This window comes from Mustela nigripes, chromosome 6 (assembly GCF_022355385.1).
Source record: "Mustela nigripes isolate SB6536 chromosome 6, MUSNIG.SB6536, whole genome shotgun sequence".
Classification (NCBI taxonomy): Eukaryota; Metazoa; Chordata; class Mammalia; order Carnivora; family Mustelidae; genus Mustela; species Mustela nigripes.
This window is the reverse complement of record NC_081562.1, coordinates 24793508-24820435: the sequence shown is the minus strand read 5'-3', so window position 1 is coordinate 24820435 and position 26928 is coordinate 24793508. Positions and strand designations below refer to the sequence as shown.

Here is a 26928-nt window from a genome sequence, read left to right as displayed (position 1 = left end):
TTTTTTTTTTTTTTTTTTTTTTTTTTTTTTTTTTTTTTTTATCTGTTCTGTTCTCTTAATGTATTTACAGTACTGGCATACATTATGGGTATTCGATAAATATTTGTGGGGTAGATGAATGAATTTATAAGGAATCACTAATTAGTGAGAAAATGACAAAATTGGAAATACACAGAGAAAGAGACTTAAATAACGAAGAAAGTGTGAAAAATTACTAAAACTGTTAGTAATCAGAAAAATACAATTTAAAATGGCGAGGCCCCAGTCCATAATCATCAGATTGGCAAAAGTTGAGAGATTTGGTAATGTTAACTGTAGAAGCCCAAAAATATTAAATGAGTTGAGAATTGTGTCAGCATTAGTGAGGTAGAATAGTGCTTGGTCCCTTGTGTGTGTTATATAAAAATTTGTTAAACAGGGGCGCCTGGGTGGCTCAGTGGGTTAAGCCTCTGCCTTCAGCTCGGGTCATGATCCCAGAGTCCTGGGATCGAGCCCCACATCGGCCTCTCTGCTCAGCAGGGAGCCTGCTTCCTCCTCTCTCTCTGCCTGCCTCTCTGCCTACTTGTGATCTCTCTGTGTCAAATAAATAAAATCTTTAAAAAAATTTTTGTTAAATAAATACAAAGTATCAGTGAGGATATGAAGCAACAGGATATCATACTTTGCTGGTAGAATGCAAATCTGTATAACCACTTTGGAGATCTATTTGGCAATATTGGTAAATTTGATAAAAAAGCACACTTGTGGGCGCCTGGGTGGCTCAGTGGTTAAGCCGCTGCCTTCGGCTCAGGTCATGATCTCAGGGTCCTGGGATCGAGTCCCGCATCAGGCTCTCTGCTCAGCAGGGAGCCTGCTTCCTCCTCTCTCTCTCTCTCTCTGCCTGTCTCTCTGCCTACTTGTGATTTCTCCCTGTCAAATAAATAAATAAAATCTTTAAAAAAAAAAAAAAAAAAAAAAAGCACACTTGTGACCCAATAGCGGCTGGGTTATACCCTAGGAGAAGGATCAACAAACATTTTCTATAAAGGGATAGATAATAAATGTGTTGGGATTTACAGGTTAAGAGACAAAGTTAAAGATACTATGCAGGTATTAATTTTATTAACTATTTAAATGATAACTATAAACATTAGAGCAGGTATCTTGTGCAGTGTAGACAAACAGTCAGCAGGCCAGATTTGGTCTGAGTGCTAGTTTGCCAGCCCCTGCTCTAGTGAAACTCCTTAAATTCACCAAATCACATTTAAGAGAGCATTTGTTGGGGCACCAGGATGGCTCAGTTGATTGTGCTCCCTGCTGGGTTGGGAGTCTGCTTGTCTCTCTCCCTCTGCTGCTCCCCCACCCTCCGGGGCTAGCTTTCTCTCAAATAAATAAATAAAATCCTTTAAAAAATTATTTTAAAAAAAGAACATTCGTTGTAGCATTACATATAACAGTGGGAAATTGAAAATTAATAATATCCTAAATGGCAAACAATGAGAGGATAAAAAATGTCATATTCAAATAATAGAATGCTTAAATCTAAAAAAATACATATTCAGAGCAAAGAAAAGTTTTAAAGGCATAGGTAGGTTATTACATACATGCAATTTTAAAAACACTTTCTATTTATAGAAGTAGCAAAATAGTAAAAACATGAAAGTTCATGGAGTAAGGAAGGCTAGTAAATTTGGAGATTGGTGCAGGTCTTCAAATGTATCTATAACACTTTAAAATTTAAATAAAAATATGAAACAATTATGGCAAAACTTAAAATTTGGTAACATTAACAGGTGTGTAAGTGGGTGTTCACAATACATATTTGGCATTTGTGATGTTTGATAAAAAAATTTTTGGTGAACATTTCACAATACATACAAATAAGGGGTCATTATTATGTTGTACACCTAAACTAATAAGTTATATGCCAACCCACTAAAAATGTTTTTAAAAAATTTATTATTAAGTTTCCTTTGGATCATTTGGGAAGCACTTTATAACCAAATGCTTACACAAGATTTCATGCCCACATTTGTGTTTGTGTTATGGAGCAAGTTGGTGCTGAATAGAACGACTTGCCTTTCTACAAGAAAAGAATAGAGGCGGGATGAACACAGAACCCATGTATTCACACCAATATCACAGCATGCTCATCCAACAAAGAAACAGATAAACATCATAAGAAAACCGAGTCAGAGGAAAGAGTATAGAGATTTTTTAGATTTAAAGAACCATATTTATGTAGGAAAGAGTGTCTTGGCTTCAGTAAAAATCACTTTTCATATTCAAGTAATGAATTTTATTACTTGAATATTATTATATATTATTTATTATATATAATATATAATAACTTATTTTACTATATATTATTAATAATATTATTTATTCAAATAACTTTATCTGAATTTTATTGGTTTTGTTATTTGGCTTGTAAAATTATTTTTGTTTTCTAGTTGCAAAAAAAAGATAAAACATAAGGAGTTCGCCTTAGCTTTGTGTATATTAAGTTATGCTAGGTCTGTAATAATCTTTTTCCTTTAAATGAATTTCTCCACTTCCAAACCTGATATATTCAATTAGCTCTCACCCCAGTAAAACAGTATGTTGTAGAGAGGGAAACAAACCAAAAATCTAATGGTTTGGGTAATGAGATTTGATATTTTTTTACTGTGGTGTTTTGCATTTTCCAGATTTTCTATACTAGTTAGAAATGTTACTCTAGGGACGCCTGGGTGGCTCAGTGGGTTAAAGCCTCTGCCTTCGGCTCAGGTCATGATCCCAGGGTCCTGGGATCGAGCCCCGCATCGGGCTCTCTGCTCAGCGGGGAGCCTGCTTCCTCCTCTCTCTCTGCCTACTTGTGATCTCTGTCTGTCAAATAAATAAATAAAATATTAAAAAAAAAAAGAAAGAAATGTTACTCTAATAATCAGAAAATAAACAAAATCTTGTTAAAATACTCTTTGGCTCTCTCTAATGGTTTTATGCTTGTCGGCAGGGGTGTCACTACTTTATTAACCTCAGAACTAATGAGTTCCCTTGCTAGGATCCAAGGGTTATTTTCTAATTTGTCATGAATCACTGTGACTAGAGACTAGACCTGGAAATATGATAACTGGTTATAGCCATTGTCTCACCTGAGTGTCGAAGTGCAGAAAATCCTTGCTCATCCTCCCACTCCCAGGTTGGTTCGCTTTTATTGTGCATGGGATGGAAGTGAGGAATTTCATGATACCAGTCTATGTCTGTGCTGCTAATAAAACAGAAAATGATGAAGTTAAGGACTTTCTTAGAACTTGAATGAAATGAACATAAATGTGGAGACTTAAACCTAATCGGGTACCTTCCCATCCTTTTAGTTTTCAGAAAGAGTGTTTTAAGGGCCTATTATTAAGAATAATTTATTCTGCAAAATGAACCAGACCATTTCTAGAATCCTATGAGAACAAGTTACTCTGCAATTTGACAAAGATTCTTAAAAATACGGTGCAAATACATTTTTGCTCCACTGATAGCATGTAAGATTTTCCAGATCACTATCAGATTGTCAGAAGAATCTGAATGACACACGGACAGAGCAAGAGCCATGAGCATTCACCTGCTGATGCAGTCTCCTGTGAGGGGGTCACAGCTCCCTGCGCAGTCACAGGGCCTGCAGCCATAGTCTCCGAAGCCCCAGTATCCCACCATACACCTGTCACAGTGTGGTCCTGCCACCCCAGGCTTGCAAGGGCAGTCACCATTGCTGGGGTCACAGAAGGTTACTGAGCTGAAAGGAAGGACTGCTGATCCGACTGGATGACAGGAACACACTACAACAGAGAGGACACACAAGGATCAGTGAGTAACTGGTTATCCGTGACCTGGTTTCCCTTCACCACCCAGCATACCTCTGAGGTTCCCCTGTTAGACAGTTGGTATATGCTCAGAGAATGAAAACTAATTAAATTACAGATGAGAAGATAAAATCAGGAAAGCACACTTGCTGCAAAATGAACTACATTGTTGGGGCGCCTGGGTGGCTCAGTGGGTTAATCCTCTGCCTTCAGCTCAAGTCATGGTCCTGGGGTCCTGGGATCGAGCCCCACATCGGGCTCTCTGCTTGGTGGGGGAGCCTGCTTACCCCCACCCCTCTCTCTCTCTGCCTGCCTCTCTGCCTACTTGTGATCTCTGCCTGATAAATAAATAAATAAAATCCTTTTAAAAAAATGAACTACATTATTTATTCTAAATTAGAGGGTGTTAAATATGAATGGATTTTGCTTGGGGTGTTGAGAATGAATCAGCAAAGAAGACAAAGAGGGAGTTAGGCAGAAAGGAAGATAAATCAAGAGAGTATGGTGTTCTGGAAGCCAAACAAAGTTTCAACATCAGGTAGGCCACATCAACTGTTTAAATGCTGATAGTCCCCAAAAGATGGGGATTGGGAATATATTTTTGCATTGGACAAAATGAAGAGCATTGGTAACCTTAATAGGAAAAGTTTCACTCTACTGATGAGTGGTGAACCTATCTGAAGAGAACTCAGAAGATGGGAGTAGAGGAATTTGAGCATGAGAACAGACAGTTCTTTTGAGAAGCTTTTCTATAATGGCACAGAAAACTGAAGGTGGATATGAATGAAAGTGATGGTTTGAGGTTTTGTTTTGTTTAAGATGAGAGAAATTGCAACAGGTTTGATGTTGATGGGAATGATCCAAGAGAAAGGGAAAAATGGATCACCTGAAGAAAGCTGGGAGCATTGTTGGAGGGATAGTTAAGCATACTGGGGTAAGGCAGACAGACAGGATCTGGTGCAGAAGAGAAAGTGCTGGCCTTGGGTAGGAACATGATCAGTTCATAGTAACAGGATGCAGGGCACAGCTTATGGACTCAGATGCAGGAAAGTGGATACATGCAGGAGTGCAAGCTGGGGAATTTTTCTTCTGGTTCCTTGTAGTTTCTGGATGAAATAGTAAGCAAAGTCGTCAGGCGAGAGAGATGAAGAGGGGCAGTGGGAGAGTGAACGAGAGACACAGAAAATGAAGTGTCATTTCCAGGCACATGAAGGCTACACTTGAGATCAGTAGTCATGAATTTAGAGGGGTGTAGCCGAGAAGGTTCAGGTTTGAGATGGAAGAAAGCTGGATTTAATCGGCACAGTGTTATGGCTGACTATGTGCCCTCCAGATTCATATGCTGAACCTACGCTCCACTGTGATGGTATCTGGAAGTGGGAGCTTTGGGAGCTTTGGATGTGGTCTCAGGGGTGATAAGATTTGTGCCCTTCTATGGGGAAGAAAAGCGCAGTGCTCTCTTCTCTGTGAAGGACGTGACGCTACGATGAGAGGTTGGCAGTCTACAACCCAGAAGAGAGCTCTCAACAGGACCCAACTGTCCTGAAGGGTATCTAGATCTCATGGAGATTTCCTGAGGCTGAAATGGTTTTAAATGAAATTACTTCAGCAAAATACGTAGTTCAATCTGATATCTACTAGGTCAGTTCTTCCTGCTAAATCTTCTCAACTGAAAAGATCTCCACTTCCTTCTTTATCCCCTTGGAAACATTTTCTATTGATCTATTCCTTTGTCATTAAAATAACAGTTTGGCTTGGGGCGTCTGGATGGCTCAGTCGTTAAGAGTCTGCCTTTGGCTCAGGTCACGATTCCAGGGTCCTGGGATCAAGCCCCGCATCAGGCTCCCTGCTCAGCAGAAGGCCTGCTTCTCCCTCTGCCTGCTGCTCCCCCTGCTTGTGTATGTGCTCTCTCTCTCTCTCTTTCTCACTATCAAACAAATAAATAAAATATTTTAAAAAACGGGAAAAAAACATATAATCACTTAAAAAAAAAAACCAGTTTGGCTTCAATCTGGCTTCAAATCTCTACTGGCTGTGTGACTTTTGGCCAATACCTCGCTTCTCATTAGCCCAGGTTCCTTGTCTTTAGAACAGAAATGACAACTGTATCTATCCTTATGCAGTTGCTATACGGGTAAAAGGAGATCATGCTTGTAGTGTATCACTACATTAGTGTTGTGTCTGACACATGGTTAATTAATAGTGAACCAACAACTTAATTCAATAAATAATTCTTATGGAGATATAGGACCTATGCTTGTTTAAGTAATGGTGCCAGCCCTTAAGGAATTCATGGTCTTGTTGGGGAAAACAGAGGAGTCTGGATGTCCTCTTTGCGAAAATGTCTGTTCATGTCTTCTGTCCATTTCTTGGCTGGATTATTTGTCCCCAAAGGGTGTTGCATTTGGTAAGTTCTTTATAGATCTTGGACACTAGCCCTTTTTCTGATAAAACACTCTGACTAGGTACTCTAAAGGAGGCCTGTGCATTCTAAGGGAGCACAGAAAAGAGATGACAGGCTGAGGGAATCACATGGGGATTCTTTTTATTTTATTTTATTTAAATTCAATTAATTAACATTTAGTGTACTATTAGTTTGAGGTAGAGGTCAGTGATCCATCAGTCTTATATCACACCCAGTGCTCATTACATCACGTGCCCTCCTTAAGACCCTTCACCCAGTTTTCCCATCTCACCACCTCCCTCCCTCCCTTCCAGCAGCCCTCAGTTTGTTTCCTATAGTTAAGAGTCCCTCATGGTTTTATTTTTCCCTCTCTTCCCCTACGATCCTCTGTTTTGTTTCTTAAATTCCACCTATCAGTGAGATCATACGATAATTGTCTTTCTCTGATGGACTTATTTTGCTTAGCATAATATCCTAGGGTATTATGTGCCATCCACACTGTTGCAAATGCCAAGATCTCATTGCCAAGATTTTGTTTTTGAAGGCTGAATAATATTCCTGTGTGTGTATGTGTGTGTGTACACATATGGCATCTCCTTTACCCATTCATCTGCTGATGGACATTTGGGCTCTTTCCATAGTTTGCCATGGTGGACATGGCTGCTATAAACATTGGGATGCAGGTGCCACTTCAGATCACTACATTTGTATGTTTGGGGCAAATATCTAGCAGTGCAATTGCTGGGTCATAGGGTATCTCTATTTTCAACTTTTTGAGGAAACGCCATGCTGTTTTCCAGAGTGGCTGCACCAGCTTACATTCCCACCGGCAGTGTAGGAGGGTTCCCCTTTCTCTGCATCCTCCCCAGCATCTGTTGTTTCCTGACTTGTTAATTTTAGCCATTCTGACTAGTGTGAGGTGGTATCGCATGGTGGTTTTGGTTTGTATTTCCCTGATACCATGTGATGTTGAGCATTTTTCATGTGTCTGTTGGCCATCTGGATGTCCTCTTTGCGAAAATGTCTGTTCATGTCTTCTGTCCATTTCTTGGCTGGATTATTTGTCCCCAAAGGGTGTTGCATTTGGTAAGTTCTTTACAGATCTTGGACACTAGCCCTTTTTCTGATAAAACATTTGCAAATATCTTCTCCCATTTTATCGGTTGTCTTTTGGTTTTGTTGACTGTTTCTGTGCTGTGCATAAGATTTTTATCTTGATGAAGTTCCAATAGTTCATTTTTGTCTTTGTTTCCCTTGCCTTTGAAGATGTGTCTAGCAAGAAGTTGCTGTGGCTGAGATTGAAGATACTGCTGCCCGTGTTCTCCTCTAGGATTTTGATGGATTCCTGTCTCACATTTAGGTCTTTCATCCATTTTTGAGTTTATTTTTCACATGGGGATTCTAAGGAAGGGGTTATTTAGATACCTGAACTGATCCTAAAAGATGAGTAGGAGTTGGCAAGCTCTGTGTAGGTTTTAAAGTATATGGTAGTACAGAGAGGTCAAATCCTAGAAAGGCTTGAATTTTCTATTAGAGTAAAAAATAATGGTGGCAATGGGAAACTATATATTACAATAGCGGGAAATCCAAGACCTCTTTCATCTGGCTCCCCTATCTGCTGTCAAGAACGAAGCTGACTTTGGAGGGAGAAGATAGGAGGTTGTGTATTCCAGTCTTAGATATGCTCCCCATTGCATTTATTTTAAATAATTAAAACAAAATTTAATTGTGGTAAAAGACACATACCACAAAATGTAGCTTCTTCACCACTTTTAACTGAATAGTTCATCATCACTGCATTTTATGTGTCTGCATTATATGTGGAAGATCTTCCTGCTCCCTGAAAATGTGAAGCTCTTTCGTGCCCCAGGGCCCCTTGTCATTCCTGTTTTCTTTCCCTTCTTGTCCATCTGAACCCTGACATCCTTCTTTGTTGCACTCTCTCCAGACAGTTTAGTACTCTCCCCTCTATGCTGCCTCTGCTTTTAATGTCTATTTCTATTTTGTGTGCATTATAGTCCATTATTATTATTTGTTTGGATGCCTGTTGCCCTTACTATGAGACTCTGGACTAACTGACAGGATCTTTATCTTATTATTTTTGTTTTCCAGTCTCCAGAACAGTGTCTGGTGGATAGTAGATGCCCATGTCATCACTTGTGAAACTGACCTGAAGGACATTCTAGGCTGTGGGGATCATGTGTGAAAGGGCATGGCCTCTTTGGGGAGTGTGAGAATTTTAGAACATACATTGAGTGGAAGACTGTTGAGGTTGATGAGGCAGGAAAAAAAAGCATAGAATTAGGATTGTAGCCAAACTGTAGAAGGGCTGAACCCAAGAAGCTAAATTTTGTGCTGAGGGAATAAAAAGCCATAGGAAATAACACTTCAAAAAAAAAAAAAAAGCAGAATTATGACATGGTTACAACTTAATTTTGAAGATGCTTTTATGGCATTGCATGAAACAGACTAGAATAGGGAGAAACTGATGGCAGGGAAACAAAAGAAATCAGAGAAAACAAGGAACTGGACTAAGAGAGTAGATCTGGAACAGAAGGAAAGGTTGAAATGATAGGACTTGGAGCACATCAGGATGAGGAGGAAGAAGGCACTGTTAAGAGACAAACAAATTGAGGAAGATTTTCACATTTCTAGTTTATGAAAGTGAATGACGAATATTTCTCTTAAGCTAGCAAGGCACTGTTGCTTTGTTATTTGTTTTTAATTAATTAATTAACTAGGAAATAATTTGGAGAATTATATAATATATCACACAAAATGTATCAAAGTGCTATGTGGAGACATTAAATGAAATCGCATAATCCAACACAAACATTTCATCATTTTGAGAAGACTAAATCAATATTTACTGCAATATTCAGTTCTAAGTCAGCTTCGTTCTTGACAGCAGATAGGGGAGCCAGATGAAAGAGGTCTTGGATTTCCCGCTATTGTAATATATAGTTTCCCATTGCCACCATTATCTTTTACTCTAATAGAAAATTCAAGCCTTTCTAGGATTTGACCTCTCTGTACTACCATATACTTTAAAACCTACACACATCTCAGGAATGGCCAGAGAAGAATGTGATTCTATCACATGTGCTGGTGGATTTCTGTCAGTGTGACTTTTTACATAATTACAAGATAAAAATACCACTTGGAAACTATGCAGAACTAGCTCCAGGCAGACAGCACTGACACTTTTCATGACATACTTTTTATTTTTTTTATTTATTTATTTTTCTTAAAGATTTTATTTATTTATTTGACAGAGAGAAATCACAAGTAGATGGATAGGCAGGCAGAGAGAGAGAGAGAGAGGGAAGCAGGCTCCCTGCCGAGCAGAGAGCCCGATGCGGGACTCGATCCCAGGACCCTGAGATCATGACCTGAGCTGAAGGCAGCGGCTTAACCCACTGAGCCACCCAGGCGCCCCCACATGACATACTTTTTAAAACTGCACACCAAGGCTTGCCTTGCATACCTCTCTCCTTAAGTTTGTGGAACAGTCAATATCTGACACACATAATCTGCATTTCTTATATTCTTCTTGCTTGGGGGGAAAAATAAAAAGTCTGCCTAGATTCTGGTTCAGGTTCTGATTCTCCAACATATATACCTCTTGCTGATTGTTGATTCTTTTTATTTTTATTTTTTATAAACATATATTTTTATCCCCGGGGGTAAGGTCTGTGAATTGCCATGTTTACACACTTCACAGCACTCACTAAAGCACATACCCTCCCCAATGTCCATAGCCCCACCCCCCTCCTACACCCCCTCCTCCCAGCAGCCCTCAGTTTGTTTTGTGAGATTATGAGTCACTTATGGTTTGTCTCCCTCCCAATCCCATCTTATTTCATTTATTCTTCTTCTACCCCCTTAACCCCCCATGTTGCATCACCACTTCCTCATATCAGGGAGATCATATGATAGTTGTCTTTCTCCGCTTGACTTATTTCACTAAGCATGATACCCTCTAGTTCCAGCTGATTGTTGATTCTAAAGTGCAACCTAAGCACCTGGCTTTTTACATATTCATTACAATGAATGCCAAAGTTGCAACCCAGTGGAATGACATAAATCATTGACATAACTTTGTCTTTTTGTTGCATGATAATAGTAAAGATCGAACTATTATCATATACTATCATTCTGAACTTAATTATTTTTTATTATTAATTTTTGGTAAAGCTATGGTGCACTGTCTTTAAAAGCCAAAATGGTGCTTTGAGTGGCAGCCAGATATATTTCAAAGCTATGTGGCCTCCCTAGGTATTAAGTGATTCATTATTGGAATTATTATCACCCGTCCCAAGCCCCTGCCCGAAACCATTTGTCCATTGTAGTTCTCGCAACCAAATTAGCAGAATAAAATTATTTGAAAATGTCACTTTAAATTCCTAAATATTATCACAAGATCTCTTTAACAACACAAACAGCTAATTTTAAATGGTACATTGTGTACTGATGTCTCCTGTTATAAGAAACACTAAAATAATACAAAATATTCAAAACAGGTGAGATGAAGGAAAGTAAATGGGTACTTTTACAAACGATTTCACAACACATTCCCTTCCGTAATAAATATATAATTGCTACATATATTCAAATTTTATTTACAGATACATGTTTTCAGCTATCTGTATATTGTGTGAAACACTGTCCCTCTATAGGCATTTACAGAAAAGAGTTAAGATGTGGGGCTGTTCTGGAGTGTCTTCTACCAGGAAACATACCGTTCGTAAAATAATGGTCGAACCACATCTTTAAATAACCTTGTTTATCTAAAATTAATTGACATTTTTTGAAATTAATTGTTTCAATTACAATACGGCTTGTTCAGAAATTGCCTGTAAGACAGGCAATAAAATAGAAGGAGAGAACATAGGAAGGGCACCAACCTAAAAGTCAGCCTAGGTGAATTAAAATTCTGGTTATGAAGCTTGGTCTTTGTAAGAGTTTGTGAAATTAAACTCCTCATTTCAGTTTTTCTTATTGATGGATTAAGTGTAATAATACCTATGCCATTAGGGTTCCTGTGGGAGGACTGAATAAGATATTGTATATAGTTAGCAATGTATCAGTAATTAGTAGCACCAAAAGCTCAGAGAGTAACTATTATCTGACTGACCCATATTAATTAAAACAATTTGTTTTATTAAGTAATATCTATGCCCAACATGGGGGCTCAAACTCATGACCCAGAGATCAAGAGTTGCATACTCTACCGACCGAGCCAGCCAGACACTCCAACGTATTTTTTAAAAGTCCACCATTCATTCATTCATTCATTCAGTCACACCTTTGCCAAGGAGTTTCTGAACTTTAGTGTTAACATGAACTACGCCAGAGGCTTAAGATATAAAGAAGAATGTGGAGTCATAACTAACTCTTCAGTGAATGAAGAGAGATATGAAATACTTAATTACAGACAGTAAATGTTATAACCGAGATAGCCCGGGGTGCATGGGGACACAGAGGAAAGAGGAATAACTGTCTTATTGCAGATATGAGTTGTTACTTATTTATTTATTTTTATTCTTTATTCTTTTAATTTCTATCTTTTCATTTATTTTTTTTTTAAACAATTTTAACCATTTGGTTTCCAAAATAGGCTGAAATTCTTCACTTTGCCCCTGGGAGGAATTTGGTGGCAAACAGCTTTCTTGACTACTTTGTCTTAGAGAATTAGGTTAATCTCCTAACTGCATGTTCTTTTCTTTAGATCAAATACATTCCATCTGCTCTTACTCCCCTTTTGGGGATGAGAGTATACTGAAGACAAGTAGGGTATGATCTATGATCCTGTTGTTTATAGGGAGATATCCCACCACATAATCTAGGACAAGAGTCACAGCTGTCAACCTACGTGAACATAGTAAGTATGTAAACAGGAATACAGAATGGTCAGGGACATAATGGGAGAGTTATGGCTTCCTTTATTCTGAGGGGTTGTTAAAGCTTTTGGTGGTGGAGTCAAAGGAAACCATTGCTGCCTTTTCTCTTTATCTTCACCTTCACCCAAACTCTGAGTCGTTTGCACACCTTTCATTCAGAGTGATCTGCGATGCCGATGCCGAGCCTACTGTTGAAACACCCAGTTGAGTTCAGCATCTTGTTCCTTTTAAAAATCACCAGGACTCCTTAGTATTACCTGATGGCTGTAGCTTTTGCTGTTTTGTTAGTAAAGGCAACACTGGGAGCAACACACCCTGGAAGTATTTGCTCCTGATTTAGCCTTTCTAAAAACAGAATTCAAAGTTCAAGGCCTTTAGCTGGGAAAGCAGCAGCTTGTCAAGGCCTTTCACTGCTGCCCTCCTTCCGCAGAGCTTCCCAGCCTCCCACCACTGTATTCCCCTGAAAAGGCCAAGGCCCTATAAGATTTCTGATGGGGGATTTTAAATATCAAAGCCATTTCAAGAGCTTCCCCCTGAGGTTCTTAAAATTGGAGTTAAAGGCAATGACTGAGATGCAGCTCTAAACAGAAAAGAGACAGTATGATCTATTATTACTGTATCAATTGTGAAGTTAAATGTTAGATAAAATAAAGTCTTCTGTCTTTTTTAATACTATTTTCTCCTTTCCTTCTGCTATCGATTATCTCTGCTAGTGGATGAACAACTATGGAAAAATAAAGAAAAAATTGTAAACAAAGGCAGTTGTCAAAGGCAATATGGTTTACCCCTTTACTCTCCTAGGGAACATTTTTATTCATCCTTTAAATATAATCACATCATGTTCAAAGATAGGGCCACAATATTCAAGATAAATGTTAATTTCAAATAAAATTATGCAAGAATAAATCTAATAAGAAAATAAACTAAATGAAGACTTGCCTTTCACTTACTGAAATACAATGTCTCGAGTTACTGTACATCCCATGCTGAAGGAGATCAGTATATGCATAAGTCTAGTCATTTGTGCCCCTATTAAATGCTTTTAAAAATAAATGTATTTAAGTATATTTCCTATCTTTCCTATGAACCTTAAATGAGTAATGCAAATGAATACAAAAGCCATACCCTTTATTTTTGAAGCTTTACTATGACCACCGCTCAGACCCTTCGTTTGATTTCTGTATTCTTCCTGTTTACAAATTGTAACTGAGCCAGTTCCTATTTATTCCTGGGTATATCTAAAAAAATTTAGATAGCTAAATAGCCAATTTCATATTCCTGGGTTGCTACTCCATTTAAAGCTGAAGAAGAATTTGTACTTTTGAGTGTGCAAATTCTGTTACAGGAAAACTTTTAAGTATAATTTTAGATACTGTATTTAGCTCGGGGGAATTTGGTTACATCAAACACCTTTATCTTTTTGTTGAAGAAAGGCTCCTGTAATTCCTGTTCCATGCAAGGCATCATTTACACAGGCACCTAGTCAGGACCCTGGTCATCCCCAACTCCTTCTTCCTTTGGATAAAGAATCCCTATTGACCTCATCCATCCTCTTCTTGGAACTGATGTGGTTCATCCCTGCTTCTAATCTATCATGGTACCTTTTTCTTCATAGCAAGTATTTCAGTTTTGTTTTGTTTTTTTTAAAAGATTTTGTTTTCAAGTAATCACTACACCCAATGTGGGGCTCGAACTCACAACCCCAAACTCAAAAGAGTCACATGCTCCACTGACTGAGTCAGCTGCCCCTACAGTTTTTAATTACGTATTTACGTGGAAAAATTTATTTACAGTCTGTTTCCATGGAGTTAGGGACTCTGTTTTGTTGTATACACAGTGAATACAATAGGCCTGCTACAAGGTAAATACTGTGTAAAGCTGTGGTGAGTTTTAAAAAATGAAAAAAAAATGGATGAATTATTATCACTTAATAAATATTTCTTAATGGTTGATGGTCTTCTGGCCCCCGGTGTAATCTCTTTATGATTTTTACCTCCCTGCTGGCTCCATACTACACTGTGAAGGCCTAGAAGGTAGAAACCACATCTACCTAGGACCACGCTGACCCATTTTAGGGACTCTCTCAATCTTTGTTGAATGAATGCTCCTCTGAATGAGTGATAAGCATGAAATATGTGTTGATGAACCTTCTGAAAGGCTTGTATTCTTTCTTTTATAGCTTCTTAGCATTTTAGCACCACAGAATTGCAATCTCAAGACATTAGAAACAGAGCAAACAAACACACGCACAACAGAAACAACAACAGAAAACTGAAATGGTGAAATAGAATGTTATCCTGTGTTTTCCCCATGCTAGACTGTTCCCTACATTTAATGCTTCACTCAGTCGAGTTTTATTATTTATTATTTGTGATAAAAGTTCTTTATTCTAACTCTGTAGGAGACATTCCCCACCCACAAATGCTTTTCACTGGCAGTGCAATTTTTTTTTCACATTAATCAATCTTTTTCCCTCACTTTCACCCAATTACATCTAATTACAGCTCTTTGTTCTAGGGAAGTAAATTATGTTTTGCCACTCCCTATGTCCCCTAACAGCTTTTGACTGTGTGAAGAAAGTTGTTGTGTTCTTCCTGAGCAGTTTCCTAGTTAAGTTGAGAATATTCAGCCTCTTTCATATTTATTCATTAGTGTCTCTCTTCGTGTTTTGTTGGCCTATGTGGAACCCTCCTCTGTTGTCTACATCTTTCTTATACTAAGATTCTTTAAGATAAATGCAGCTTTTTTTTTTTTTTAACATTTGTATCTATTTATTTGGCAGACAGAGATCACAAGTAGATCTCTAGATCACAAGAGAGAGAGGAGGAAGCTGGCTCCCTGCCGAGCAGAGAGCCCGATGCGGGGCTGGATCCAGGACCCTGGGATCAGGACCTGAGCCAAAGGCAGAGACTTTAACCCACTGAGCCATCCAGGTGCCCCATAAATGCAGCTTTTTAAGTTCAAACTTTACATGGCTACTCATCAGGAAGCAGGGTCTTATTCAAAACCCAAGTCTAGGTTCCTTTGAAAAATTATTTTTGGTTCTGGGGCACCTGGGTGGCTCAGTGGGTTAAAGCCTCTGCCTTGGGCTCAGGTCATGATCCCAGGGTCCTGGAAACCAGCCCCTCAGGCTCTCTGCTCAGTGGGGAGCCTGCTTCCTACTCTCTCTCTCTCTCTGCCTGCCTCTCTGTCTACTTGTGATCTGTCTGTCAAATAAATAAAATCTTTAAAAAATCTTTTTTGTTCTAATACACATAACCGATTATTTCTGCATTTTAAGATTCATTTTGTTTTCATCAGCCAGAACACAGTGTAGAATCAAGTTTTTTAGATCTTTGTATGTCTTTGGATCAGTCTTCAGGGTCAAAGAAACCTGGGTTCAAATTCCAGCCCTGTTTCAGACCAGCTGTGTGAACCTGGGCAAATTAAATAGTTAATTTAAGCCTCAATGTCCTCATTTGTAAAATATAAAAAATACTGCCTAACTCCTAAAGATTGCTAAATGACATGGCTTATGTAAATTGCCCAGCCACAGTGTCTGGCCCATAGTAGTCATTCAATAAATGTTACTTCTCTTCTTTATAGCCTATTTAATTTTGTCCAGAATTTCTGAGAGTTTTGATATATTATAATTATTTATTGATTATTTATTGCTTGTCCTCATCAAATGCAGAATGGCATATTATTTATTTATTCAATGAATTACATGTTCTGTTTTAGAGAGATGTTAGAGAATTTTGTGACCTCTCCCACTTCTCTTCCCAAATGTGACTGACTTTTATTATTTATCAGTTCATAAAATTTCTCCTTTTGGGGGGAGGTGGTTTTAATTTATATCATTTGACCTTTTTAAAGGATAGTCCTAGTATGATTACTACATTATGATATACGAATTTTTTCTGTCTCTCTCAGTTCTTAATCCTCTGGTTTTACACCCTAGATTTTTTAAAAGCTGAGATTAAAGTTTCTCAGCTATTATTGCCAAGTGACTGGTTCTATTTACAGTTTGCTTTTCAGAAACTGTTACTTTATACTGATTCTATGCTGAAATCATTGCTTTTAGCATAAAACAAGGATGTCTGTGTTGTTTATAAGACATAAAACGGATTTGTGCTTTGTGGAAACTATATTTTGAAAGAAAAAGCCCACTAAGCTGCTATAAGGAAGACATTTTAATGACCCTTGGGAAAACGTCCTTTTCTGATATGGGCTGGAACATAGGTACATGGAACATAGGTAAAAAGTGGGAAGCATCATGGCTTTACCTAAATGTGTTGTTGTGTGGTAAGGTATTATGGATTTAATTAATTTCAAAATTTTACTTCTGGGGGAATTTAAAGGGAAGGAATAACCATCCTAAAAGTAGAAAGAAGTAATTATTCGCTAGAGGTACAAACAAGTGGAGAAACACAGAGATTCTTCTTGGGACCATGATGAGAAGGTGATATTTGTGTTTACTGTGAAGGATGGAAAGACAGTCTGCAGCAAGACAGTCACCCATTGTAGGCACCGTGTTTCCATCAGCTGAGCAGTTTTCACCTAAGATAGAAAGAAGAAAAGAAGAAGAAAAGCAAGAAGAAAAAAAAGGAGATAGATTTGGATGGATGATAAAGTTCTTTACAAAGATAGCTCACTAGGCAGGGTAATGTAACCAAGTAACAAAACAGTATCTTGGTAAACACTTGGTTTGGGTTTTAGAGCAGAAGGACCAAGTTTATTTTTATTCACTCCCTGCTGAAAGGCAATTGACTACATTTATTTTGGCCCACCGGGGAGGAAGGAAGGGCATGTCGGTTTTTTAAGAAGTTGTTTACTTTGACAGGGAATAAATCCTGCTTTCTTTGCCATTTGCTGATTTTTCTTTAAATATGGAGAGAGACTATGCAATAGTTAAAAATACGTCACAACACAAAAGTCAATAAATTTATGGTAAAGAGCTAACTGGCTCTTTCCTAAAAAAGAAAGTAAATTCTATTCTATAAAGCATTTCTTCCAACATCTATTTCAGACCATGTGTTCTATTGAAGCATGAGAAATTTTCTGTAGAGAAATGTCATAGAATAGCTGTCAATATTCCACAGCCAATTTTCAATGAATCTAACATTTAAGTTATTCTTTGGTGTCAAAATGTGGTAGGGGGCCAGAATGGAGCTTCACGAAGAACTACAGTCAGTGATTATTTAATCATACACAATCACATCCTATAGTGGGTTAGTGCTACGTTCTGAAGTATGTGAATGCAGAAATAAAAATAAATTGTCAGTGTAATGGTAAGCTAATTTTATCATAAATCCAGTCTCATTACACAGTAATGCACTTTAAAATATGAGATATTCATGGGGCGCCTGGGTGGCTCAGTGGGTTAAAGCTTCTGCCTTGGGCTCAGGTCATGATCCCAGGGTCTTGGGATCAAGCCCCGCATCAGGCTCTCTGCTTGGCAGGGAGCCTGCTTCCTCCTCTCTCTCTGCCTGCCTCTCTGCCTACTTCTGATCTCTCTCAAAAAAGAAAAAAAAAATATGAGGTACTCATGGTAAATCAATTTATATATTATGAATAAGAAGGAGTTTTCTGAATGGAATCACTAGGTATTTATTCTGAAACTGTTACACGAAAGACAGACATCTTCGAATTCTGCCAGAATTTTTTTTTTTTAAGAAAAGCAGAGGTCCTAAGTTAGACATTCTTCAGAGGAAAAGAGAAGTGACATAAATGCTTATGAGCATTTATCTTTGAGTCAGAAAAAATGTCTAGCCAGAGTTTTAGTAATCCTTTAGGATTTTTTGTCAAAGATATGGTTAATTCAGTGAGTAGATTAAGTTATAGATGATTATTAGCTCAAAATCTTTCATCCAAGGATGGAAGTGATAGAGATCACACTGGAAATAATGGTATATGCAATGGTTCTCAAGTGCTGGCCAGGGGACCAAAAGACTGAATCAGAATCACCAATGATGCTTTTTAGAAAAAGATACAGATTTCTGCCCTCAGTTCCTGTTGGAGAATCTGATTCAGAAGATCTAGGGAAGGGCTGTGAGAGTTCATATTTTCAATAAGTGCTCCAATGGACTCTGATCCATTGACAGGTTTGGGAACTAATGATTATTAGATTGAGGCAGTGCTTGAGATTAGAGAAAGAGGCTGAGGCAAGACTTCATTCAAGGGAGAGACACCATTTCACCTGTGGTGTAGAGTCTGAGTCTGTCTGAGTTCTTGATTTGAAAAATGATCTGATAGCTTGAAATTGGGGGGAATACTTAAGCCACAAAAATTGGCCAGTGCTACAAATCAGGGCATTTCCCCTCACGAGAAAGCTAGCACACTACTGTTCAGTGGGTTATTCTCATATTTTTAATGTCTGCCAAAAGAAAATCTACTTAGGTGATAGGCTACCAAAGGTACCTAAGGGACATTCAAGATTTCAAGTGAGTTACTCTAAAAGAGACTGCTCTTTTAAAACAGAAAGACAGTATTCCTCAAAGTATCTTAGTACACAGTGATAATTACATCTTCCTTTTTACTTCTGTACCTTAGCAGCCAACCAAGTTGAGCCTCCATTCTGCCTTCAGCCCTAGATTCAGCTGGAAAGATTCACATTTTCCCTTGTGTTTACAGACCTTAAATGCACTGTCCTTTACATTTTTTTTTTCTGAGTTGTAGAAATAAATTTAGTCTCAATGATCTCTACTAGCCTTAAAAAAACAAACAGCTCTGGAATCCTCAGAAGTACTTTCTTGGCTATGGAAAAGTGTAGTTGATTGTTTGGGTCCCACAGTTGGTTCTGCTTAAGGCTGGAATAAAGAGGAAGTGAGACTAGAGTTGATTTCATTATTCACAGGAATAAATCTTTCGGCTAGTAGATTAGGTTTTAGAGCTCTTTTTATTCAGGCTTGATGAATTTATGACCTTCAACTAAAAATGTATAATAGGGACAATAACATTTAGCGAAGTGCTTGTCAGGAGAGTGGAAGGGAAAAAAATAGCCTGGAACATCAATAGGGCCAATAAATCCTTGACTTATTGGCAAAGAGCTAACTGTGAACACAGTCCCAAGTTGAATGTCACCGATATTTCTTGGCTGGAATAATGTGTCCAGGTAAGTATTCTATGAAATGTGTTCTATGAGGAAGAATAACATCAGTTCGTTTCACTTTCTAGATCAACTCATAAAAGTCAACAAAGGCAATCATTGATGAGAAAGTAAGACAAACACTATGTACTTTTAGAAGAAAAAAAATAAAAATAATCCCCAAAGAAGTATCAAAGGCATCTCTTTAGGGAAGTCTTCCCTTAATTGCTTTCACCCTACCCTACACTTTCTCTAAGATGCTCAATGTATCTCTTTCATTGTTTTGATCATACAGTGGGAATGATAATGGTACCAATATCAAAGAGCTTTTGTGAAAATTAAATGAGTTAATAAATATACAGCCTTTTGAAGAGTGAACAGAGACTAGTAGGCATTCAACAAATGTCTGCTATTATCTATTATATCACCATCACCACAGTATATTGAAATGATCTGTTTCTGACGTTTCTCCCCATTTAGAATTAAAGATCTTTTAAGGAAGAGCTTTTCATCTTTACAGACCTAGTGCTTTACCACAGTGCCTCGCAGAGAGGAGGTACTCGGTAAGTGTTTCCTTAGCTAAACTGAGGTATAATTTATACTTCTAGTAAATTTTGTCTGGGCTGCTGCTTCAGAGTTTCAATGGATCCAAATTCCTGAGAAGATATCAAGTAGGAAATAAGGGAGAGATGTTTTCATAAGTCATCCCTGGCAGTCCAGCAGACTAGACTGCCCAGCCTTAGTTAATATTATGTTTGTGATTATTTTGCTGATAGGAATGTAAAGTTTATTATTTCCTTGATATATAGTTATAGGCTCTAACACTTAGAAATGAGGAACAAATATACAAATATACAGAAGGAATTTTCTGGGATATGTCTCCCCAAGTGAAGTCATCATATAGATATGTCACGATACAATAGCTGTATTTTCCAGTGTATTCTGTAGAACACAGGTCCCAGTAAGAAAAGTGTTCTCTGATTAAATTTGAGAGACACCTCAAAGCTTTATAGGAGGTGTAGAAGGAACATTAGCATATTAAATGGTCTGAAAAATCCTGAAGAAAAAAATCTTTGATTAATTCACCATTTCTTAAATTTGAAGGTCATAGAAGATATTTTCTTAATCTAATTCCAATTGACATCTCATAAAGTTAGTGTTCCATGAATCAAACTTTAGGAAAAAACCATACTATGGAAACATATTTATCTGGATATCCATTTTTTCTCAGTAAATCTCTTTGTAATTCATTTTTATAAATTCTAAGTCCATACGCACACAAATAGAAATGCACATCTTGGTTAATTTGGATGCTCAGGGAATAGTAGGATGTTCTAGCCAACTTAATCATAGAGTAAGTGCTAAGATGTGTTTAACCTTTGTTAAAAAGCATTCTGGGGATGGTTGGCTGGCTCATTTGGTAGAGCATGTGACTCTTGCTCCCAGGCTTTTGAGTTTTAGCCCCACATTGGGTGTAGAGATTACTTAAAAATAAAATATTAAAAAAAAAAAAAGAAAAACATACTGAAGCAATCTTAAACTTTAGTATGATACAGTCACCTGGAAATTTTTTAAAGTGCACGTTTGATTCAGTAGGTCTGGGATGGAATAAGAAGTTCTGTATTTTCTAATCAGCAACCGGATGATGCCAGTGGGGCTGGTCTATGGGCCACACACTGAGTAGCAGGTTACTTTTCCACCTTGGTAAGCACAGTAGAATAAATAAAATTGTTATTTTGAATAACATTGTACATGTTGATAGAGACACATACTGAGATAGTTAGGATTTTTTAATATCATATCATAATATTGACTTGTTTTCCTCATACTACCTTTCTCAGAAAAGAAAGGTGGGAACTAACTGGGAGAAAAGTTCTAGTTACAGCAATATTTCTATCAGCATCTAGCATGAAATCTGGTACGCTCTAACATAAATGTTATGTACAGGGATCCCTGGGTGATCAGTCAGTTAAGCATCCGACTCTTGATTTTGGCTTAGGTCATGGTCTCACAGAGTCCTGGGATCAAGCCCCACGTTGGGCTTCGCACTCAGCAGGGATCCCCCACTTGTGCATGTTCTTTCTTTCTCTCTCTCTCATAAATAAATAAATCTTTTAAAAAAAATAAAATGTGTACATTATTTATCATACACTTTATTATCAGAGTTACTAACTCTGAAGGTGATATGTAGACACATCTGTTAAGGAGGTGGTTAATGATAGGAAGATGTTACTAAATAAAAATGAAAACTCTGCCAAATATATTGTCACTCAAATAATATACTATGAAGAGTGTGAAAGTAGGGGAAAGGATTGGATGTGCTAATAAGTGTTGGCAGTTACCCCTCGCTCAGAAAAGGGAAGAGAAGAACAAAAAGAGTAATATTCTGGAAGAAGCTCCAGTAAGGAAATCCATGCTGAGGAAGCTGACACAGACAACTTGTCCCAAACATATGCTGGAATAACCATAAAATGAATGGAGATGTGCCTTCCTCAGCCATCTAATCAGTGGACCAGGGAACTATCTAGAGTACGAAAGAAGGAAATACAGATCTTCCCCCGCTAATCCATGTACTTCCTACAAATTATACTAAAAGGGCTAAATTAGTATCAATTATTTTCATAACTTCCTTACTTGGTACATTAAATACCATGAAAATATTTGTTCAGGAGTGATTAGCAATTTGACTCAGTAGAGTCATTTCTTTTTTCTTTTTAAAGATTTATTTATTTATTTGAGAGAGAGAATGAGAGAGAGAGAGAGCACAAGCATGAGAAGGGAGAGGTCAGAGGGAGAAGCAGACTCCCCACGGAGCTGAGAGCCCGATGTGGAACTCGATCCTGGGACTATAGAATCATGACCTGAGCCAAAGGCAGTTGCTTAACCAACTGAGCCACCCAGGCACCCCAGTAGTAGTAGTTTCTATCTTCAAGTGTTTCAGAATCTCACAACAACTTAAAGTGTTGAGGAACAAATTCAGAAAAATTTGTTATAATTACCTTACAATGTTTCCATTTTTAAAAAATAAATTAATGTAGTCTTGATGGGAGTTTTCACTGAAATGGCTTTGGTGCTTTTGGTCTTCTAATATTAGATAATGCCTATAAATATCAACTTGGCAGGACCCAGGAAAATTATGCTAAATGATATTTATTGGCTGATTATCAACTACTTGTAAGTAGTTCAATCAGGTCCTTCTCACTGACTGTGTCCAAGATGAGGACAGCTCCAGCCAACCACCCATCTTATCTACTACTCTCATTCCCTTACCTTCTCTTGCCTTCCTTCCCTTTTTCTTGCCTCTCTGGTCATTCTGTATTTTTTTTTTTCAGTTCTCATAATATTTCATATTCTTTCTTCCTTCTGTTTCTTTTTGGCACTGGTTATTTTCTCCAGAAGGAATAGCCATGTTATGTTGATTCCTATTAAACTTCAGGTCTCAGGTCTTACATCAAAACTCAAAACACTCAACTCTGGTTAATTGCTCCTCATGGGCTCTCCTCCACACTCTCTAACACAATACTGATCACCTTGTGTGATCTAACATACATGTACACACGTATATACCATTTGCCTACATACATACATAAATACATTTACACACACACATACATAAACATTGTGAAAACACTGTAATGTGTTAGTTTCAACTAGTTTCACGTTTTGCTTATGTTTTATAGAACTGGTAGTTTGGGGAGCAAAACTTTAAAATCTTTGTACAAGTCTCTAGAATAGTTATGTAAGTAGTGACCATTAATAAAGAGTCAACTTTTAACTAATCTCCTTTTTCACATTCTTTTTATAAAATTCTGAAGTGGTGAGCTCTCTAGGGTTTCAAAAGCTAGAGCTGGCAACCTTTTTATATTTTGTAAGAATATGAGCCATAGCACAATAACAAAAAGAAAACAAAGCAAAAATTTAAAAACGTATTTATCTTGGTTCCAAGTTTGCCAATAAACCTTTGCTTTCTTTTTCTTAAGGATTTTATTTATTTATTTGACAGAGAGAGACAGCGAGAGAGGGAATACAAGCAGGGATATTGGGAGAGGGAGAAACAGGCTTCCCGCTAAGCCTGGAGCCTGATGTAGGGCTCGATCCTAGGACTCTGGGATCATGACCTGAGCCCAAGGCAGATGCTTAACAACTGGGCCACCCAGGCACCCCTAACCTTTTTCTATTTCTGTTTTTAATGGTTAGAGAACTTTGTTTTGTTCCCTGATGTATCCCAAACACTTGGCATATAACAGGCATTCAGAATATATTCATTGAATGACTTAAAGAACAAATATGTAAGTTAGGTACATTGTACAACCTACTGTTTCAAGTCAATGTTATTTAATAGTATCTTTGAAAAATGTATTCTGAAAATGTTGCCTGTTGTCCTACAGGATAGTTACCTTATCTAAGTCACTTAATGATAAATTAATCTTCCTTCCTATTTCATCTGCTTGGTAGTTTGTACATTCTCATTTTTTAAACATTTCTGCTAGTGGTCTGAAGATATGCAGTGCACATTATCTATCTATCTATCTATCTATCTATCTATCATCTATGTATTTCCTTTTTTTTAAGATCTCATTTTTAAGTAATTCTCTACTCCCAAATGAAACTTGAACTCACAACCCTGAGATCAGGAGTCATATGCTTCATCAACTGAGCCAGCCAGGTGCCCACTTTTTTTTTTTTTTTAATCTTATTTTATTTTATTATTATTATTTTGGTAGGCTCCATGCCTCGTATGGGGCTTGAACACATGACCCTGAGATTAAGAGTCACATGCTTTACTGACTGAGCCAACCAGTCACCCCCCTATCTATTTAAATATATCCTGTAGAAAATGGTATTAAGACTGAATATATTGTGCATCTAAGCAATTTCATAGGCAGACACTTCATTCAGCACTTGGGGTTAAGGAGCTTTTATTTTATTCCCTAAGGTCCTGTAGGTTTTAAAGAAGTAATTATCTTTGACATAGGTATTTTTGATCAATAAAGAGTAGGGGCGCTGTAATATTATTTCCCATCTTCTATCATATAGGACAATAATAGTTATTATAATACTAGTTTTCATTTCTTGAAGGCGTACTATAATAGGCAGTACACTAAACAGTTCACATACTTTTTTTTTCACATCTTTTTTTCCCCTAAGATTTTATTTATTTATTTATTTGAGAGAGAGCGAGAGCTAGCAAGAGAATACACAAGGAAGGGGGGACAGGGAGAGGGAGAAGCATACTCCCCACTGAGCAGGAAGCCTGACCATGTGGGTGGGGCTCGATCCTAGGACCTGGGATCATAACCTGAGCTGAAGGCAGATGCTTAACCAACTGAGCCACCCAGGCACCCCTCATATACTTTATCTTATATAGCTATCATTACAGCCCTATGGGGAGAAAAAATATCAAAGTCCAAACAGCTTGAATAGCTGGCACAGGGTCACATAGCCATAAGGAGCAGGGAAACTTCTATTCTAGATCTGTTCAAAACCTATTAAAATGAAATTCTGAGTACAAAGAGCAAGAGTGAAACCGTATTCTCAGAGAAATAGTAAGATGTAGACAGAAATTTTGAGCTCAATGTCAAAAGTGAGCTGGGCCACCTTCTGTCTTTTACAATCTGAGAGAAAAACAAACAAGCCCACTCAAATTTCGTGTAGATACCACCTGTCCGATGTTTTAAAATATGTATTTATTAAGAGCAATAGAATTATTTTCCTTTAAATTAAAAAACAAACCCCAAATATTAAATGGATATTTCCCATTATATTGCTACCTTCTGGTCACTGTTTCTGAGCTAGAACACGGAGTCCTTGGTGGGAAAAGGAAGTACATGATCATCAATCTCCATTAATAGTCTTGAGTATTTTTTGTCGTCAAGTTAAGAGTTATGTCGTTTCAGCAACTACTCATGTATTTAGATGAACTCTTAATACACATTGAACATCTGCGGAAGCTCCGACTGCACCTTTCACGGTCATGTTTCAGATAATGTCTCATTAATTGAGCCCCTATTTTTAAAAAAAATTTTACTCTTTTTTCATATAAATCTCCTCTTGGAATTATGCTACAAAAAAGCAAAAATCTATTCGATAAAAATTTAGTATTTGGGGAAAGAGTAGGGGATTATTGCTATGTTCTAACTTAGTTTATGATACAGGGGTACATTAGGGCAGTGTCAGCCAAAGTATATTCATAATGACACCCAAACCCATGGTTTTTCAGGTGTTCAAATTCGCCGTGGAAATAGATGAAAGTTCGAATGACCCAAGTACTCTTTATCAGTTTGAGTCTGCTTATTGCCTACGTCCTACTCATATATTTAGTCTTAAGATAATTTTACAGGGGCACTTGGGTGGCTCAGTGGGTTAAGCCTCCCTTCAGCTTGGGTCATGATCTTAGGGTCCTGGGATCAAGCCCTGCATCAGGCTCTCTGCTCAGCAGAGAGCTAGCTTCCCCCTTTCTCTCTGCCTGCTGCTCTGCTTACTTGTGATCTCTCTCTCTCTGTCAAATAAATAAATAAAATCTTTAAAATAATTTTACATACCCTCTTCTAAAGTAAGCTCTATACCAAATGTGGGGTTTGAACTCACAACCCTAAGATCAAGAGTCACCTGCTCTACCAAGCCAGCCAGCTGCCCCTTAAGATCATTTTAAACATCCCTCCCTCTTCATCATCCTTTTTTCCCTTTATTTCTCACCTTGTTTTCCAAAATGTGGTGCTACAGGAAACAATTTTACTTCATGCAGGGTGATTAAAGAGGTTACTTTTATGAATATGGTACTCTTTTCACCTAACAAGTTAAAAATTTGTGCCGCTTATCAATGAAGAAAGGAACTAGTGTGTTGGAGTGTACTAAGAATTTCATGACCTCTCTCCCATGGACCAGCATATGAAGGATGGAAAGATCCATCTCTTTTGCACAAGTCAAGCTTTTCCCCAGGGACCTCTAGTTCACTTACTTTTGCAAGCATCTGGAGCAGAGAAGGGTCTCCGGAGGTCCCGGTAGAAGCCTGGCTTACATCGCTGGCAATGCTGACCTTCCGTATTGTGTTGACAATCAATGCAGACGCCACCGCTGCGATTGCCTGACGCCTCCCACACGCTAATGTCAAAGTGACAGGCATCAGCATGCCCATTGCACTTGCAGGCTGAGGGGGGAAAAACGTCATGGCAGGAAAAACAAATAATTAAAATAACATTCTCTAATATTCAGGCTGTTAAAGATGAGGTAATGATTGCTAAGTTTTTTTTTTTTAATTGAAGCATAACTAACATACAGTGTTGGTATTTAATTTTATTTTTGGTTTTTTAAGTAGTGCACATTTGCACAGTACAAGATTCAAAAAAGCCTATAAAAAGGCAGAGACTTTTATTTAGTTTTAAAATTTTAAATAAAAAAATTAAGTTGTAGGATATGCTTGAAAGTCAGCAAAGCATGGATGTATCTTCTTAGAGATATTATTATTTCCTTAGCAGCTGGGGTTGACATTTGTTTTGGAAAGACTATTTGAGTGGTTATCCATTTTCTACCTCTTTAACAGTAACACTTCACCATTTCCATTCCTGCTTCTTCTCAAGCACCAGTGTCATCACTAGGAGTCCCCTGACCGTGCTTAGAAAACCCTACACTGTCAGACCTCATTTGAAAATGAAAATTCATATTGCAGTCACAGATCTAAATTCATGCTCACTAATGAACCTGGAAAGAACCTTGTAGTGGACAGGGGTTAGTAACTTGGCAGGT

General features: G+C 37.8%; 1 protein-coding gene across 2 annotated transcripts in view; it reads right to left on the bottom strand.

Annotated features, from left to right (window-relative positions):
- The window catches only part of NTN4 (netrin 4), a 113578-nt gene that overhangs the window by 15051 nt on the left and 71599 nt on the right, over nucleotides 1-26928 (bottom strand). Inside the window, exons 5-7 of one of the 2 annotated variants that reach the window (XM_059402321.1) lie at nucleotides 26144-26332; nucleotides 3575-3788; nucleotides 3114-3229 (exon numbers count right to left, since the gene is read on the bottom strand). In XM_059402321.1, coding sequence (XP_059258304.1) covers nucleotides 3114-3229; nucleotides 3575-3788; nucleotides 26144-26332 — 519 coding nt within the window. The remainder of the gene's footprint in view (nucleotides 1-3113; nucleotides 3230-3574; nucleotides 3789-26143; nucleotides 26333-26928) is intronic. The other variant, XM_059402323.1, reaches the window with a different exon arrangement.